This window comes from Lactuca sativa, chromosome 8 (genome assembly GCF_002870075.4).
Source record: "Lactuca sativa cultivar Salinas chromosome 8, Lsat_Salinas_v11, whole genome shotgun sequence".
In the NCBI taxonomy this organism is placed as follows: Eukaryota; Viridiplantae; Streptophyta; class Magnoliopsida; order Asterales; family Asteraceae; genus Lactuca; species Lactuca sativa.
Window position 1 is genome coordinate 79,533,396 of NC_056630.2, and position 17,942 is coordinate 79,551,337.

The 17,942-nt window shown below is 33.6% G+C and overlaps 2 protein-coding genes across 2 annotated transcripts; one reads left to right on the top strand and one right to left on the bottom strand.

The window, feature by feature from the left end:
• Positions 1-1,399: 1,399 nt before the first annotated feature.
• On the top strand, positions 1,400-3,295 carry LOC111896083 (uncharacterized). Its single transcript, XM_023892103.1, has 5 exons — positions 1,400-1,953; positions 2,041-2,117; positions 2,218-2,449; positions 2,566-2,702; positions 3,069-3,295. Exons 1-5 carry the CDS (start codon positions 1,400-1,402, stop codon positions 3,293-3,295), a joined length of 1,227 nt encoding a protein of 408 aa, XP_023747871.1.
• Positions 3,296-10,768: 7,473 nt separating this feature from the next.
• On the bottom strand, positions 10,769-12,417 carry LOC111896054 (sphinganine C4-monooxygenase 1). Its single transcript, XM_023892079.3, has 2 exons — positions 11,912-12,417; positions 10,769-11,556 (listed from the first exon to the last, which is right to left on the bottom strand). Exons 1-2 carry the CDS (start codon positions 12,131-12,133, stop codon positions 11,002-11,004), a joined length of 777 nt encoding a protein of 258 aa, XP_023747847.1. The 5' UTR covers positions 12,134-12,417; the 3' UTR covers positions 10,769-11,001.
• Between the last annotated feature and the right edge of the window lie 5,525 nt (positions 12,418-17,942).

Below are 17,942 nucleotides of genomic sequence, written 5' to 3' on the forward strand. Positions count from 1 at the left end.
AGAGACATCATGGTTAGACCACGCCACGGAGCGAGTTCGAGCGGTGTGAGTGACAAGGAGATTCGTCAGATGATTCATGAGGAGGTAGCTGCAGCGATCCGGGCTGAGATTCCGGAGATGTTCGGGTCTATTAAGACCACCTTGATGGAGACGTTTGAGGAGCGGTACGCCGCAATGACTGAAGCTGCAGCCGCTGCAGCTACCGCAGCTGTGGCCGCTGCCAGGCCACAGGGGGGTGACTCGTTGCTGTTCCGGGAGTTCAGCAACACGAAGCCACCTGAGTTCGATGGGACGCAGGATCCGATTGCTGCTATGAGGTGGATCGCTGATATTGAGGGGTGCTTCTACACTTGTTCATGTCCGGAGCACCTGAGGATACGGTTCGCTTTGAACCAGCTCCGTCTGGGAGCGAAGGATTGGTGGAAGTTCGTGACGGCGAACTTCACCTTGGCAGAGATTTCAGCAGTGACATGGGAGGGGTTTACTGCTATGTTCAGAGACGAGTACGTTCCCCCGGTGGAGAGGGAACGATTGGTGCAGGAGTTCTTGACCCTCAAGCAGGGTACTGATTCGGTTGCGGTGATCACGCGGAAGTTTCATGAGAGGGCGATGTTCTGCCCCGAGCTGGTGTCCACAGAGCAGGCTCGGATGAGCCGGTACTTGGGTGTTTTGAGGAGGGATATCCGGGAGTTTGTGTCAAACTCCACCTATCATACCTTTGCTGAGCTTCAGGCGAATGCCAGGAAGCGCGAGATCGAGTTGGAGACCCAGGCCAGGGAGGAGGCCGAGTCTCAGCGGGTGGACCGGCGGCCGGGTCAGTCTCAGCCGGCAGCCAAGCGGACCAAGTCCGCTGATTCGAGGACGGGAGGTCCGAAGGGCCGCACTTGCGGAAAGTGCGGCAAGGGTCATGATGGGGCGTGTCGATCTGGTGCTTGCTACAAGTGTGGCAAGGAGGGGCACATTGCTAGGGAGTGCCCCAAGGGGTTTACAGTTTGCTTTCATTGCAACCAGACAGGCCATCGGAAGGCCGAGTGCCCTCAGCTTCTTCAGGGATCTGCACCTACTGCCAGAGCCACTGCGACTCGACCGGTGAAGGCCGAGGCCCCGAGGGCTCGTGGGAGAGCCTTTCAGCTGACTGCGGAGGAGGTCCGCGCTGCGCCCGATGTTGTGGCAGGTATGCTGTATTTTATGTATTTATTTTGATGTCGCGATGTTATGCTCATGTTATGATATACTTAGGTACCTTCCTTGTGAACTCTGTGCCTGCTTTACTATTATTTGACTCGGGTGCGAGTAGGTCCTTTGTATCTTTGGCTTAAGTGGTGTAATCAACTTGGATTGATAAAGTATCTTTTTAAGTATATTAACAAAGGACCAGACAAGATCACATCCTCTTTTTATGACATCGAGAATAAAAAAGCTACATAAAGAAAATAATGACCATAATGAAATTGTTGATTTTTACAATTGTCGTTATATTTCTGCTTATGAGGCTTGTTGGAGACTTTTTGGGTATGATATGCATTATAGAACAACTCCTGTTGAAAGGTTGTCATTTCACCTTGAAGACAAACAACCTATTGTGTTTCAATCATCCCAACATGTTACTAATGTTGTTTCTAAACCCACTATTGTTGCTTCTCAATTTTTGGCTTGGATGGAATGTAACAACTATGGTGAAAAGGCACGAAAGTTATCATACGTTGAATTCCCAAGTCAATATATGTGGAATAAATCAAATAAAGTATGGACAAGAAGAAAAACAAAGACAAAGTCACTTGGTAGAATTAATCACTTGTCTCCCAAGTCTAGTGATGTTTCTTACTTACACATTTTGCTCAACAAAGTAAAAGGTCCTACTTGCTATAAAGATATCAGGATAGTTAACGGGACCGTTTATGAATCTTACATAGATGCTTGTTACGCTCTTGGTCTATTAGAAGATGATAGATAGTACATATCTTCTATACATGAAACACATCATTGGGCCACTACTTCAATATGCAGGTCTCTATTTGTTATGTTTATTACATCGGATAGTCTATCCCGACCTCATCGTGTTTTTAAAGAGACCTATAATTGTCGTTCTGATGATGAACAAGAAATTGGCGTAACATGTACATTTTTAAATAATCTAACCCATTTACACAAAAAAAAAACATTCTAAAATTAATTGATATTAAAAATAAATAATTTCATAATTTTTTGTCTTTTCAGGCTTGAAGCTAAAACCGGAAGCAATTTTCCACCTTACGTTGTCATACATTGAGAAATATTTATTGAGTTGTGGACTGAGTCTGAAGCAAATACCCAATATGTCATTACCTGATCATAAATATATTCAAGATTCTTGCAAAATGTTAATTCAAGATGAGCTTAATTATGATCCGTCCATTCTTGAAGTCGAATATCAACAACAGCATTCCAAATTAAATGTCGAGAAAAAAATGTTTATGATACAATTATCAATGTTGTTAAAAACAAAAAAGATGGTGTCTTTTTCCTATATCGTTATGGAGGAACAATAAAAACATTTTTTTGGAAGACATTGTCTGTTGCTATTAGATCTAAAGGTGAAATTGTTATCAACGTTGCTTCAAGCGGAATTGCAGTACGCTTGCTCTTTGGTGGTGGGAAAGGGCATTCAAGATTTCATATACCAATCAACTTAAATGAGAATTTGTTTTGTTCTATTACGCCAGGTAACAGTGTAGCTGAACTGTTGAATAAAGCTAGACTTATCATATAGGATAAAGCCTCGATAATGCACCATCATTGTTTCGAAGCAGTTGATAGGACACTTAGAGACGTTATCCTTTCATCGGACAAGAATAAACTATTTGGAAGCAAGACCATTGTATTTGGAGGTGACTTTCGACAGGTTCTTCCAGTAATACAAAGAGGAAATCATTCAAATATTGTCCAGGCATCATTGCATTCATCAAGATTATGACGTGAATGTACACTTTTACATTTGAATGTAAACATGAGGCTTCAGGTCGGCTGTCCAAACAATGATTTCGAAGAGACAAAATCATTTGTTGAATGAATTCTTAAAATTGGTGAAGGTATTATTGGTGGCCCTAATGATGATGAAGTTGAAGTTAAATTTCGAGAATATGTTATCATTCCCTCTACGGGTGACCATATTCATTCAATTGTATCCACCATTTATTCATCCTTTCAGAACCATCTTGTTGATCCTTCATATTTTCAAGATAAAGCTATTTTGGTCCCTACAAATGAAGAAGTCGATACTATCAACGACTACATGTTAGAATTGATGAAAAGATGAAGGGAAAACGTATCTGAGTTCAGATTCTTTATGTGAGACTAAGGCATAAGATTCATTTGAGGAATCGGTATACTCTCCAGATGTGTTGAATGGTTTTAAGGCTTCCGGAACTCCCAACCATAAACTTATACTAAAAAAGGTGTTTCGTTCATGTTACTTATTAATATTAACCAAACTAAAGGACTATGCGATGGTACTAGATTATAGATCGTAAGGCTTGGAAGACACGTCATTGAAGACCAAATCATATATGGCATATTTTTCAATGAGACTATTTATATATCTCACATGAAGTTAACCTCGTCTAATAAAAAAATTTCATTCCGTTTTTAGCGGAGGCAATTCCCCATAGTTGTTTGTTTCGCTATGACCATTAACAAAAGTCAAGGTCATTATCAAATCTTGGATTATACTTAGGGTGCAAACGAGTCAAGCTACTCGCGAGCTACTCGAGATCGGATCGTTAAAAGCTCGACTCGAAATCGATTTTAAACTAGCCCGAGCTGAGCTCGAGCTTAATATTAAGCTCGCTTATTAAACGAGTTCGAGCTCAAGCCTATGTCATTAAGCTTGATTAGGCTCGCGAGCCTAAACGAGCCTTTATATAATATCATTTAATATTATTTAAATATATTAAAATAAAAACATATTAGGGGAATTATGGATTTAGGGTATTAGTAAACGAGCTTCTTAATGAGCTCGAGCCGAGCTTAAGCTTATTTAAACACATCAGATAAAAAACGAGTCGAGCCTGAGCCCGAGCCAAGCTTGTATAATTCTTTACGAGCTCGAGCCGAGCTCAGTACAAGAAAGCTCGAATCGAGCCGAGCTCAAGCTCGAGCCTTATATAACTTAAACGAGCCCGAGCCGAGCCTGGCCAGGCTCGGGCTCGGCTCGGCTCGTTTGCATTGCATAAACTCGTTTTTACTCATGGTTAGTTATATGTAATTGTTTCCTGTATCACAATTAAAAAAGGTTTGAAGGTACTCATATGTGATACGGAAGGTCGTTCAACTAATAAAACAAAAAATATTTCTACAAAGAGGTCATTCAACGATTATAGATTTTTATCAATTTCAGTATATCTTCTAATACCAATAGCCATAATTTTTTTTAATTATTATGCAGTATCTATAGATATTTGTATGTTTTTTATACGTCCCCGCGTTTAATTCAGATAATAATTTAATTATTTTAAAAATACAAAATTTACAACCAGTTTTTTAGATCAGATTTGTGCCCGGTTATACATGTTCAGGCACTTCATATATAAAAACAGTTTTTGGAAAATTTGGTGGTAAAAATCGAGTTTCCACCCCCTACAAACTAAATTTAGTAACTTCTAAGATAAAATGATGCGTTATCTTACGTTAGATGTCTGCAAAAACATTCGGGGTCAAAAGCGCATATGGTTGCAAAAAAGGGTTTTTGGGGTAAATAGTTCAATCATGAGAGAATCTCGACAGCTCAAATATGAAGGTATCCATGTGTTTAACAATAATTGTCATAAATAATTCTCGTAGAAGAAAAACATTCCATCATGTGACACAGTATTTTAGTGTAAAAAAATGTTTTTTTTCTGCTGTGAACTACTAATCAACCCCACAGCCCATTCTAATGAATGAAAATCACAAAACGGCCAAAATTTGAGAATATTTTTATCATAATAGAAATCTTCAAGAAAAGTCTATAAACGGGACAATTAACAATAAACTTTGTACTTTATTTTTTTAATATAAAATAACAAAAACTGACAATTATTTATAAAAAAATGACAAAAAACCAACAATCATTAAACATGTAAGATTTTAGATGGTAATTTCCAGCCAAGCCCTATATTCCTTCCGAGTACATTAACAATACCACGATTTTTTAACTAAAATACAGTAAATTATCTTAAAATGATCTTCTTGTATTTATGGGTTGATAGAAGTATTATTTTACTTAATCTTATTAATTTATTGTATTTTCTCGATTTTATAGAGGATATCTTACTCTGAAATTATTGTATTCTTTTTGTTTGAGATATAGTTTTATTTTATTGTAATCTTATTGTATTTTCTATGTCTAAAAAAGGGTTTTGTCTTGTTATTATCTTAATGCTTTTCATCTATATGTAGGAGGGTATTATCTTATTGAAGTATCTATATGTGTCAAAAGCGGCGGACACAGACTCTTTTAGTAGGGGTGTCTCTCGTCTTTTAAACGGGTGCACCTAATAGAAAAAACCAAAAAAAAAAAAAAAAAAAAAATTTACATTGCGTGCCGGAAATCGAGTAGTGACACGGGACCCCAAATGCCCCACTAAGATCTGCCACTGATTATTTTACTGTATTATCTCTGCTAATAGGTGATATCCTTTGTATGGAAATAATTGTATTTTTGTAATTTTTCGGTCGAGGCTTTTGTAAAAATAATAGTTTTTATAACATTTTGGTCGGGATTTTTTTTTTCAAAGTAATTGTTTTTGTACCTTTCTAATCGAGCATTTTAATCTTATGGAAAGACAAGGTCTTCTGTCTCGGACAGAGAATACATAAGAGTACAATAAAACAAGACTCTCTATCAGACAAAAAAAAATACAATAATGTGATACCCTTGATGGTGGTATTTCTCGATAGTGCAAGAAGAGGGTTGTAGATGGTGGAAGAAAGAGCTCCGACAGCAATAGTAGGGTAGGGATGTTGGTTTCCATTGGGGAAGAAGGTGGTGGCAGTGGTGGTGCTATGGTGGAGTAATGGTTGTTAAAAGTGGGTAAAATGGGAGGAGGGTAAGGGAGGTCTTATAGATCGTGTGTGTGTGTGTGAGAGGGAGAGAGAGAGAGAGAGTGAGTGGGGCCCTTTAATTAAATAATTATATTTTTTTCTTTTTTTTTAAATAGAGAAAACCTCATAAATGGTCCCTGTGTATTGAAATGACGAAAATATCCCTCACTTAACGGTAGAAAGCTGACGGCGTTAGGCGGAATGACCATTTGTTAAAAGTTTTGAAACCACAGGGACCATCTGTGAGGTTTTTTGAACTTAGAGACTAAACTTGGTATTTTCGAAAACCACAAGGACCATTTTTGAAGTTTTGTCTACAATAAAATAATACCCTTTAACGATAATATAGTAAGATAATAATTTCTTTGAAACAAAGATAGTACAGTAAGGTTATAATAAAAATATTTTTTATTCTTTTAAGTTAAAAAAATATCATCATTTTATCTTTAAGAATCTTATAATATATACATTGTTCTTAAGATTACCGGCTAAAATACCAAATATTTATAAATATGATAAATGATTGTTGCTTTCATGTTTTTTTAAATAAACAATTGCCCGTTTTTTGCCATTTAAAAACTAAAGTCACGGCATTATCGTTAGAAAAAATAAAAAAATAAATAAAAAAATAAATCTCTTAATACAAAGACTTTTTTAAATTTACTTTAATAAAATGGTAATGTTTTTTTAGTTTTTTTAACATAAAATGGCCACCAATTTAAGTTTGGAAGTGAGATAGACTTGTTCATTGCAAGCAGGGTAAGCAAAACCAAACCCGAAAACAGAAAAAACCGACAAAATCGACGTCGAATAAAAACCTACAGTATGAGTTTGAGTTTTTAAAAAACCAAAATATCTGCTTCAGTTCCAATTTTAAGATATGGAAGAACCGATAAAAACCAAACCAAACCGAATTTACAAATTATCAAGTTGTGTTATGTTCTGTTCTAATTTTCTAAAAACCAATAAACTCAATTTTGGGTTCAGTTTAGTTCAAAATTGATCCAAACCGACCAATCACTGCCATGGCAATAACGCCGGCCTCCATGCCCATCTAAGCTCGACACTGTCCAGCCTTGGTTTGGCTTCAAGATTGTGTTTAAAGTGGTTGCCTACACGAATCAATTTGGTTGAAGAAGGGATTCACGTAGATACCCTTCACATTCTAGTTTGTGAATTTGATCTGTTGGACTAATAAAACAAACATTGTTGTAACTTAACTTAAAAGGAAATGCTTCGATGCGGTTATTTTTTTTAATATATATATATATATATATATATATATATATATATATATATATATATATATATATATATATGGGAAAAGGGAATATATATTACAGCCCCACCTAAGCTTAGGTACTAAACCTCTTGAAAATATATTGTTTTACTATATAAAGATTACGGTTAATGGATTCACGATTAATACTTCAAGATGTAAATTCAAGATCGACACAATAGGGTTTAGGGTTTAGAGTTTAGGGTTTAGGGTTCAGGTTCTAGGTTTATGTTTAGGGTTTAGGGTTTAGGGTTAAGGTTTAGGGTTTAGGATTTAGGGTTTAGGGTTTAGTGTTTAGATTTAGGGTTTAGGGTTTAGCTTTAGTGTTTAGGGTTTAAATTTAGGGTTTAGGTTTAGGGTTTAGTAATGTTCACTTGGATGAAGTAATAAACAATAATTGAGGAAAGAAAACGGAGATGATAAAACGATAATGAAAGAAAGAAATGTTATGGAGAATGATATATTTACCAAGTGAAACCAAACCGGGTATATTTAGCATGTTAAGATGACATATTACAGAGGTTTAGTACCTAAGCTTAGGTGGGGCTGTAATGTATATTCCCTATCCCATATATATATATATATATATATATATATATATATATATATATATATATATATATATATATATATATATATATATATATATATATATATATATACTATCTTATAAAAGAAATCTCACTATTTCTAAAAATAAATTAAATATAATAATATTATTTTTTTAAGACGTTCAAATTATTAAGCTAATAGTACAAGTAGTCATCAATAAAATAATATTAAAATTTAACCTGTGTTTTGAATCCTTATATTTCTCAACAAATTCTATCTCCTTCCTTGAATTTCGGATAATTCAAAATTTGAAACCATCAGAAAATACATGTTGATTCAAATATCCCTCCTACAGATGGCTCTTTCGTAACAGGTTTTTATTTTAATCCTTACTTGTAATTGATTTCATCATTTTTAACTTTTTGTATTTTTATCTTATAAATATATTGGATGAAGGCTTTATTATATCAGGTTTGTTCCTAAAGATGTTTTTACTATGTTTCTTTAATGTGTTGGCTTTGCAGGTTCAAAGAACTCAACCAAGAGGGCCAGTTAGAGCATTGTATTATCATTAGTTTGTATATTTTGGCATCTTACTTTTGCAATAAAGAACGGTTAAACACAATATTTGACATGATTAAGGTAGTTTTTATATTTTTCATCTTGTTTAGTCTAAAAATGAAACCTTTTTCATCATTGGTCCTTATACTATCAAGTTTCATCACATGGACTTCCTGATTACTGTGATTATTGTCCTTATTATAAGGTTCTATATAGATTTTGTTCAATATTTTAAGGTTTCGAGAACCTAAATCAATATGAATCCTTGAATTACATACCATCATTGAAAATGTTTTAATTTGTGACCAAACTTGGTTTAAAATCACAATGAACAAGTTGACATCTGAGTATTTTGGTCTTCTCAAAGGCCTATTTATCGACTTTTGAATCACAGCACCTGATATGTTAAAAGTTTATTTGTATAAACTATTATTTATATATTTTAGCATTTTACTTAGTAGGACATTAAATTAATAAAGGAAATAAGGAAAACGAAAAAAAAAAAAAAAAAAAAAAAAAAAAAAAAAAAAGAGGACGATAAACAGTACAAAGGGTTTGGGTATGTATAAATGGAAGTAATAACCATTTAGGGGGTGTTTGGCAAAAAAGTTTATTGCTTATTAGTTTATTAGCTTATAAGTTAATAAGTAAGTGTAGGGTAACTTATGAAGAAAAAAAAATGACGTATTAGTGGTTCCCCACCAGAATAAGTTATTTTAATCCAAACACTTTTTTAACTTATAGTGATGTGGAACCTAATAAGTTGTTTTAAAAAAGCTTCGCCAAACACCCCTTAATATGGTATGGTAATGCTCTTGAAAAATAGATGTCATTTAATATTCATTTTTCGAAGTGAACGCAAAATGGTTTTAACTCTAAAGAGATCAAATTATTCGCCGCCCGCCGCTTTGCGCGGGTAGACGGCTAGCATATATATATATATATATATATATATATATATATATATATATATATATATATATATATATATATATATATATAGTAAGGTTCAATAGAGAACCATAATTAACCAAGAAATCAAGGAACCAATCTTTTTTTCAACTTTTAGAACTTATTTTGTATCAAAAAAAAAAACTAAAAATACATAAATTCATAACTTTTTATCATTTTTCCAATGATATCAAATTCGAAAAAAAAAAATTGTCAATTTCACAATGTGAATATTTGAAAATTCACATGGTGAATTCGAAAAATAAATTTAACATTCACAATGTTATATTATGAATTTAGATATTTTTAGTTTTTTTTTCGATAAAGAATAAACTCTAAAACTTGAAAAAAAAAATGGTTCTTTGGAGAACCAATAGTTATGGTTCTCTATTGAATATTTCCATATATATATATATATATATATATATATATATATATATATATATATATATATATATATATATATATATATATATATATATATATAAAAGATGAATCGGGTTAGATGGCTTCACACCGTTCTATTGTTATTTCCTCTTTGTGATATGTTTATGTTTCTAGCATCATGTTGGTTTTGATAATATTTATATAAAAAATAAAAATAAATAAATAAATTAAAAAAAAAAAAAAAAAAAAAAAAAAAAAAAAAAAAACTGTAACATGCTTAACGACATTTTTTAAGTTGTTTTTGTTGTGAGGAGAGAGAGCCATATAAATTCAATTTTGCTGCCAAAAGAAATTTTGTATCTCAAAATGAAATGTTAGGTTGATAGAGGTTTCATAGCATTACACTTACCTTTTTTTACCATTATAGACAATGCAATTTATCTTCCACCCAAAAGAGCAATTACTTTTAAACCTATAAAATGATGACATGGCATGATTTATTGCCATGTCATTGTCCACATCATCACACATGCGGATTACTTTTATGCCACAATCTGCTTACATGGATCCACATATAAACTATAAACATAACAACTCATTAGATGGTTAAAATAATGTAAGTTAGTAACCAAACATTTTTTGCTTTTTGTATATATAAATAAATTGAAGTCTTAGTTTTTTTTCATTAATGTATATACAATGAGGGTATTTTGGTCATTTACAAAAAAAAGAAAGAATCCAATTCAATTCCTTCCACCCTGGAATCCGCTATCCTCTAGGAATGGTGAAAAAGCCAGCAAACATGGAATTAAAACAATTCCCAACAATTTGAATCCCATCCATTTGGCAACCAAACATGCCATGGAATGGAATCTCAAATTCCAATTCCAATCCATCAGAACCCATAAACCAAAAGCACTTAAGCACCCCAAGTATTCTTCAACATTTTCACAAAGAAATGACAACAAGTTTGCATCATATGTTTAAAAACTCCCTTTATCTATCAATAAGTTTACAAACATCAACATAAATGAAACATTGGTTACAATACACAAAAAAGAATAAAGAAGATTGTAATCCCAATATTTTACAAAATTGGTAGACACTATATATATTGGACACTTATGATGACAAGATAAATATACTTAAACATTTAAACAGTGAATGCAAACATAGTGATACATATATAATCTATTAACCATAGAAAAGAATCATTCATCCTTGACATCTTTTACAGGTCTTACTTCAAACCCACCATTCTCTCTCTTTTCAAGTGAATAAGGCATATAAGTCCCAAATATTTTATCCCAAACAACAAAGAAAGGCTGTGAGTAGTTATATTTTGTCCCATAAAGTTGATGATGAACATCATGGTAAGCAGAATTATTCCAAAAAAACACATGGAAAAGATTCCCAGGAAGCCATAATCCACAATGATCATCAACTGTTTTGATTGTGGCAAATGAGAAAAAGAAGATGGAAGCTCGAGGGGACATGCCTGATATGAGGAAAGCAAGTGCTCCACCAATGGTGTCCAGTAGAAGACCTTCGACTGGATGATTGTAAAGAGCTCCAAATGCGTATGGAACAATGAGGCGATGATGAAGGGAGTGGATATGGCGATATAGAAACTTGTTTTGATGCATGTATCGATGCATGAAGTATTGCCAGGTGTCGATTACCACCATTGCTGTGAAGAATTGTCTTGCGAGATCAAAGAGTGAGTGGGTTTTGGTGGTGGTAGAATCTTCATCGCTTCCAGTAACCTAAATCGTAGATCGGAAATCCTAAAAGATTAGAAGATGAAATTACATAGAGACAGAATTTAGAAATTATAACTATTGATGAAGAAATTATGGATGATTAACAGGATCTAACTTGATACCAACTCCATTGAAGATTCGTATTTGGAAGAAATCAGTAAGCATAGTATTTATGATCACTTACGTTTTGGTAAAGGCAGAGTAACTGATTGAACCATACCAACAACCAATTTTAAACCACTTTTTCCAAAAGAGGAATCATTTGTCATTCATTCATCGTGTACAACAAAATCAAGTTTTTGCAACAAATTAAGTTATATATTCTCAAAATAAGCATATTAGGAACAATTAAACGTACTGTGAAAAGAATAATGGCGACGACAGCTTGAATAGCCTGTTGGAGAAGAACACCTTTGACAACAGTCGTCTTCGAAACCAAATTCTTATCTTCTTCATCTTTTTTCGAATGCAATCGATACTTCTCTCCCGATCCAACCAACACGTAAAATCCAGAATACAACCAATACACCACTAACGGAGCCACCGTCCCCAAAAACTCATCCGATACATTGAACTCCATAATTTTTTTTTTCAGAAACAGAAAAACACTCAACACATACAGATACAGAGATACAGAGATACAGAAACACGAATTTTGAATCTAAGATTTCAGGTTTAGACGAAACCCTAACCTTAAAAACCACGTGAAAGTATGAATACTGGAATTGAGATGAAGAACTGGAACCTTTTAGGGTTTCAACTTTCAACGACGGGTATATCCAGAAGAAACGAGATGATTGATCGTTGAAAACGACGATAGGTTCAATGGAAGGAGGTAACGAATAAGTCGCTGCTTCCATTAGAGCGCTGTTTAGGAGATTGATATATGGTGTGGGAGGGTGTTGTGTGTTATCGTGGTCAACACATGTTGTAGGAAACGTGGCGTGATGTGATTGGTTGGATAGGAGAAAGTTCTTAGAAAATGCTGTTTCGTAGGTGTTGCATTGTCGTCGGCTCGTTCGACGCCACTATTGACCATATGAGAACATGCCATTAGTGATTATTTTGAAATTATTGTGATAAATATCTTTAAAACATATCATTTTTTAAAAGAATATAAATATATTTATATAAGTGTGACTGATATTATTTTTTTCAGTAATAACATGATGCCCGATCCAGACAGTATGCGATATGTACGATTGTTTAAGGCTAATCTCTCACAATTACCCAAATATTTAAGTCCATCACAGATATTATCTAATAAATATTATATGACTATAAAATAAAGTTTCATGGTATTTAAAATATTAAATATTGTATTACGTGATATGAATTGTTGTGATGTGGAGAATTGGATCATCAACACGAATATCAAGAATTGAACAAGACAGGTTGTTTTTTGAAAAAATAAATTATGAATAGTTTATTATAAGTTAACTTTTAATAAAAAAATATTTATAGAATCTCTAAGGGTGTCAATTTAACAACATCCAATTTATAAGTTAGAAAATTGAAAAAAGCAAACATCCTAAATTATTGTACAACTTAAAACCTGTGTTGGTTTATGTACAATTGGCAGTTTCAAGTCGAGCCCTTACCGCCTGGTTTGAGCTAAGGGTTTTCTTCCCATTAAATGGTTTTGAGTGGCTGCAAACATTATGGGGTATACTATCTTGCATAGGCCAATTGAATTAAAGGAACCTATGCTTCTTTGTTGAATTGGCTTATTGAATTCAAAGTTGCATAAATGATCTTTATATTTTTCTTTCTTCTTCATAAATCTTCCAGTTAATAAGATGTTGTCTATACTTTTTTCTTTTTTACACAAACCACCTTATGTTGAAAAATATAATGAAAATATGTATGTTTAAAAAAACAATCTAATCATAAATATGTACCGTAAAACTTGAATCACGACAACAACTTTTCCGACTCGTAGTGAAGCGAGAGTACCCTTCTAGTTATGATTAAAGCCAATGGTTTATGAATTTGATACAAGAAACATCAATTCAATAACAACCAAATTTCAATAGCGCATTTACAACACCTTATCAACAATTCAAACCCAACCTCCAATTCAACATCAACATATTCCAACAAAACCCCAATAATAACCCACAACTCAATCCAATCAATTCCAAGAAAACTCTTATCCATAAATCGACGATTTGGGTTGGTAATATTTAGAAACCGAAAAAATTGGTTCGGTTTCAGTTTTAGCAATATAAAAATCGAGAGAAACCAAAAACCGAATCAAACTTTATAAAATAGATGTTGTAACGCCTTATTTTTTTGTGTGATTTTAATTCAAAGTATTGCATTTCTCCTAAAGAACTCGTCGAGTTGGAAGCCCCAACTCGACATGTTGAAGTTGTTTTAACCGTGGGATTTCATGAGGCAACTCGGCGAGTTGACCGCTCTGGAGGAAATCCTAATTTTAGGGTTTTGCACCCTATTTAAACACCTTATGTCGCAGGTTTTGGCCTCATTTCCAGCCTCCAAAGTCCCTAACCCTAATCTTGAAACCCTAAAGCCTTTTTGAGTGTTTTGATCCCTTTGAGAGTGTATTTTGGTGTGTTTGAAGACATTGGAAGAAAGAGAAGTTTGGTGCAAGGTGGTGATTCAAGTTGGAGCCTTCAGGATCTTGATTTTTTGCTTCATTTCCATATTTCTGGTATAAATTTCTAACCTTGCTCAATATTTGATTAGATCTCTTTTTGGGTTAGTTTTGAGGCTTTTAGCCATGTTTTGGTGATTGGTGGGGTTGAAGATCGTCCCAAGTGCTATTCTTCCAGATCATTGGTCCTCTTGAGCTCTTTTGGCATAAAGGTGTCAACTTTATGGTCTTAAGGGCTCCATGCATGCATTAAGTCCATCTTATGGCTTCTTTTGAACACTTGAGTCTCTTCCAAGCATACTTGAGAGTAAAGTTGGAAACTTTACGTGTGTTTGCAGCCTTTAAGGACCAAAATCTGTATTTTTGGTTCTTGTCTTGGTGAATAAGTGTTTATTGTTTAAGCCTTAACCTTTTAAGCTTAGGGTTTGGGTTCTTTACCCATTAGGATGGTTCTTAAGGGTAAAGTTGGAAACTTTACCCTTCTAGTCGATATTCTAGCCTAGATCTGAGTGGTGGACCTTTTAGTTTCGAGAATAGTGACTTAATGGATTAAGAGGTGTGTTTCTTGAAGAACTCGACGAGTTGGATCGACTTTTCCCGATTCTGTTGGCTAAAGTGGAAACTCGGCGAATTCATGGGTGAACTCGGCGAGTTGGACTGGCTTTTCACGATTCTGTTAATTAATGAGGAAACTCGGCGAGTTGAAGAACAACTCAGTGAGTTGAGTCAACTCGGAACGTTGACTTTAACTTTGACTTTGACCAAGTTTGATCCTTATGGGGTTTTGAAATATTGATCGGTATCTAAGGGATTGTTTCTGTTTAGGGGTCGAGTAAAGCTTATTTTCGGGGCCGGGATTTATCCAGTTATCTTTCAGCATTCGAGGTGAGTTTTCTTACCCGGTTTAGCGGGTTAAAGGCACGAAGGTCGGACCATGTTTATATTATATTGTTAGTACGCTAGTTGTCTCCGTGACTCTTGCATGTGTTGTGTTTATATGTTTTCCGGGTTAAGGCCCGATGTCGGGCGGGGCCTAATGGATATATGTATGCTATGTATCTCTGTGATTATTGCATGTGTATGTGTTTATTTTGATATATGTTATTGTATGTTGGGTGGGACCCGTTTTACCGAGCTCAGCTCGATGCCGGGCGGGGCCCACTATATGTTATTATATGATTGGTATGTGGTATTTTAGGGGAACTCACTATGCTGTGTGCTTACAATTTTCAGTTTACGTTTCAGATACTTCTGGTTCCAATGAGAAGAGCTCGGGATGACTACATTGCACACACCATTGGGATTTTGTTATGATGTTTTACTCTGATTATGATAAATTGATACACTAGTTCATTTCAAATGTTTGGATGTTATGGGAAATTATTATTTTATCTATTACTTAAATTGAAAATTATTTTGACCGTATTTTTGGATGTTACATATGCATTCTTTGAATTATATATGTATATAAGTGTTCAATGAATTGTAAACTGATGTGAGATTTTTATACTAAAAATTATTTAAGTTTTAAATTTATAAAACATTTATCTAACACTTCTTAACCAACACTCACACAAGCAAAGAACCGGATAAGATATTTTATAGTTACGGTAAATAAGAGAGTCGAACTCAACAGGAACATGTATGACTAATAACAAATTAAATTAATTGAAAAGAAATTTTTTAATGGAGGAAGGGGTGTTGTTTAATTGAAATCTAGATTAATAAATTTGAACTAATGAACATAACAAAGTTTATGATACTAATTTTAGAAACACTTCTACTTAAACTTCGAATCCTAATTTTCAATGGTGGATATATGATAATGCAATGAAGTATAAAGATTTTACTAATTATACTAATAAGCATGATCTAATTACTAGTTTTTATGATTAATAAGTGACTAATTTAATGTTCATAAAACTAGAAACATAAAAACCAATTAATTATTTGAAACTACTTATGATTTAATCAAGAGTTTAATCTTAAAGTTCATAAAATTAAACCTAGCATAAGTTGTTAAACCAATGCTCTCTTAGATGTTAAAGTTACTAATAAATATTACCTAAACCTAGGATTGGTTAAATCACTAATCCTAATAGTTTAAGATAAAAAAAACTATTAAGATATAAGTCACAACAATCAAATTTGTAGTCTAAACTATATGCAACTCAAATATAAGCAATAAAAATCGAAAACTTTGACAAGTAAAGAAGAAGATTTGATCAAAAAACAATTTTATATCAACTTAATAACTTCAAAATCATAATTACACCAAAGTACTTTAGTTCTTCCACATTTAAGTGAAAGGGAAGGTTTTTAGCCTCTCACGTTTATAGAAAAACATCAAAAACAAATAATAAGAATGTCAAAAATTGCAAACCTCATACTTTTCTTCAACAATTTTTCTCTAAATCACATATGCAACTCTTATGCCTTTTAGTATGAAATACAGATTATTTTTTCGTACCTCAAAGGCTTTTCTTGCACGCTTAAATTAGATGTCAAAATCTCGTATTAATAGAAAAATAAACTTAGTTGCGCTAAGTCTTTGTCTTCGTGGCACTAACTGTTATCCTTATAGAATCTTCCCGAAGTAAAACCTTATTCCGCATCGCTAATCTTCAAATTCCGCAGCACTAGCCCCGTCTTTTATGGTATCATTGAAATTCTTCTGTATCTACTGCATATTTACCTCCATTTTTGTTCTTTAATGATTATCTCTAGATTTTTATTGCATTTATCAAATATGAACATTTTTATATCATTTATATCCTTATTTTGCACTTATTCATTTAAAATACTGATATATTTAATCATTCTTTATGAATAATTTATCAATATCATAAACACAAATAGAAGCTCGGTTTGGTGGTTAAGGTTGGAAGATTATGAAACATGTCCTAGTTTCGAAACTTGTATACACCCATTTGTTCTTTTTCCAATCCCACGACGCTAAATGTATATAAACTTATCATATTTCCTCCCTTATATAAACATCCGCCTTTATATAAATCTCATCTTGGAGTCCTGCATCGCTTGAGGGACCAAAAATACAGCCATCTTCAACTTTATAAAAATGATTACTGGAGGCAATTTAAAAATGGTGTGAGGTTTGCTTTAAGTCATAAAACTAAAACCGAATCCAAAAACCCAAGTGAAAAAATCGAAAATCGATAAACCAAACTCATTGGTTTGGGTTCAAATATTTAGAAAATGATGTTCTTTGGTTTGGGTTTGGTTTTAGGTGGCCCATGTCGGCCATACATAAAACCCTTTCCAATCTCGGCAACCCCAACCTTCTCAAACTTAAATTTTCAAGGATGATGAAAAAGTCATTTTCGAAACTCAACCATCGAAACAAAAAAAAATAATGAAAAGAAAAATAAAACAACGTTCCAAACAAAGGAAAAAAAAAGTCGCTTGAAAATTAGGAAGTGACTTTGGCACAAGCTTAGATAGCGATTCCTACGATTCTCAATAAGGCACCGATATTAAGGCTTTGGGGGAGCGAGTTTTAGCATGCTTCCACAAGATAATGGGAAAATACATTTACTATAGAACACTTATAGTCTAACCGGAAAATTTCAGGAGTGAAGGCAAGCTTACACAAGCTTCAGCGACATATTCAATTGTTGGAAATAGTTATACAATCACAAAAATTAGTAATATTATTATTAATCATAGGGTACTTTTGGGTTAACGTAAGGATAGAAAGTAAGCAACTGATGACACGAATTTTTTATTGGGGTCTAGTTTTTTATTTAAT

Excerpts from the sequence above, each read along its gene's own strand:
- LOC111896083 (XM_023892103.1), top strand. The coding sequence starts at position 1,400 with ATGACATCGAGAATAAAAAAGCTACATAAAGAAAATAATGACCATAAT. Across the intron at positions 1,954-2,040 it reads CTATTAGAAGATGATAGATA|TCTATCCCGACCTCATCGTG; the intron begins GTACATATCTTC and ends TACATCGGATAG. Across the intron at positions 2,450-2,565 it reads TTAAATGTCGAGAAAAAAAT|ATCTAAAGGTGAAATTGTTA; the intron begins GTTTATGATACA and ends TGTTGCTATTAG.
- LOC111896054 (XM_023892079.3), bottom strand. The coding sequence starts at position 12,133 with ATGGAGTTCAATGTATCGGATGAGTTTTTGGGGACGGTGGCTCCGTTA. Across the intron at positions 11,557-11,911 it reads TCGCCATTATTCTTTTCACA|GTTACTGGAAGCGATGAAGA; the intron begins GTACGTTTAATT and ends TCTACGATTTAG.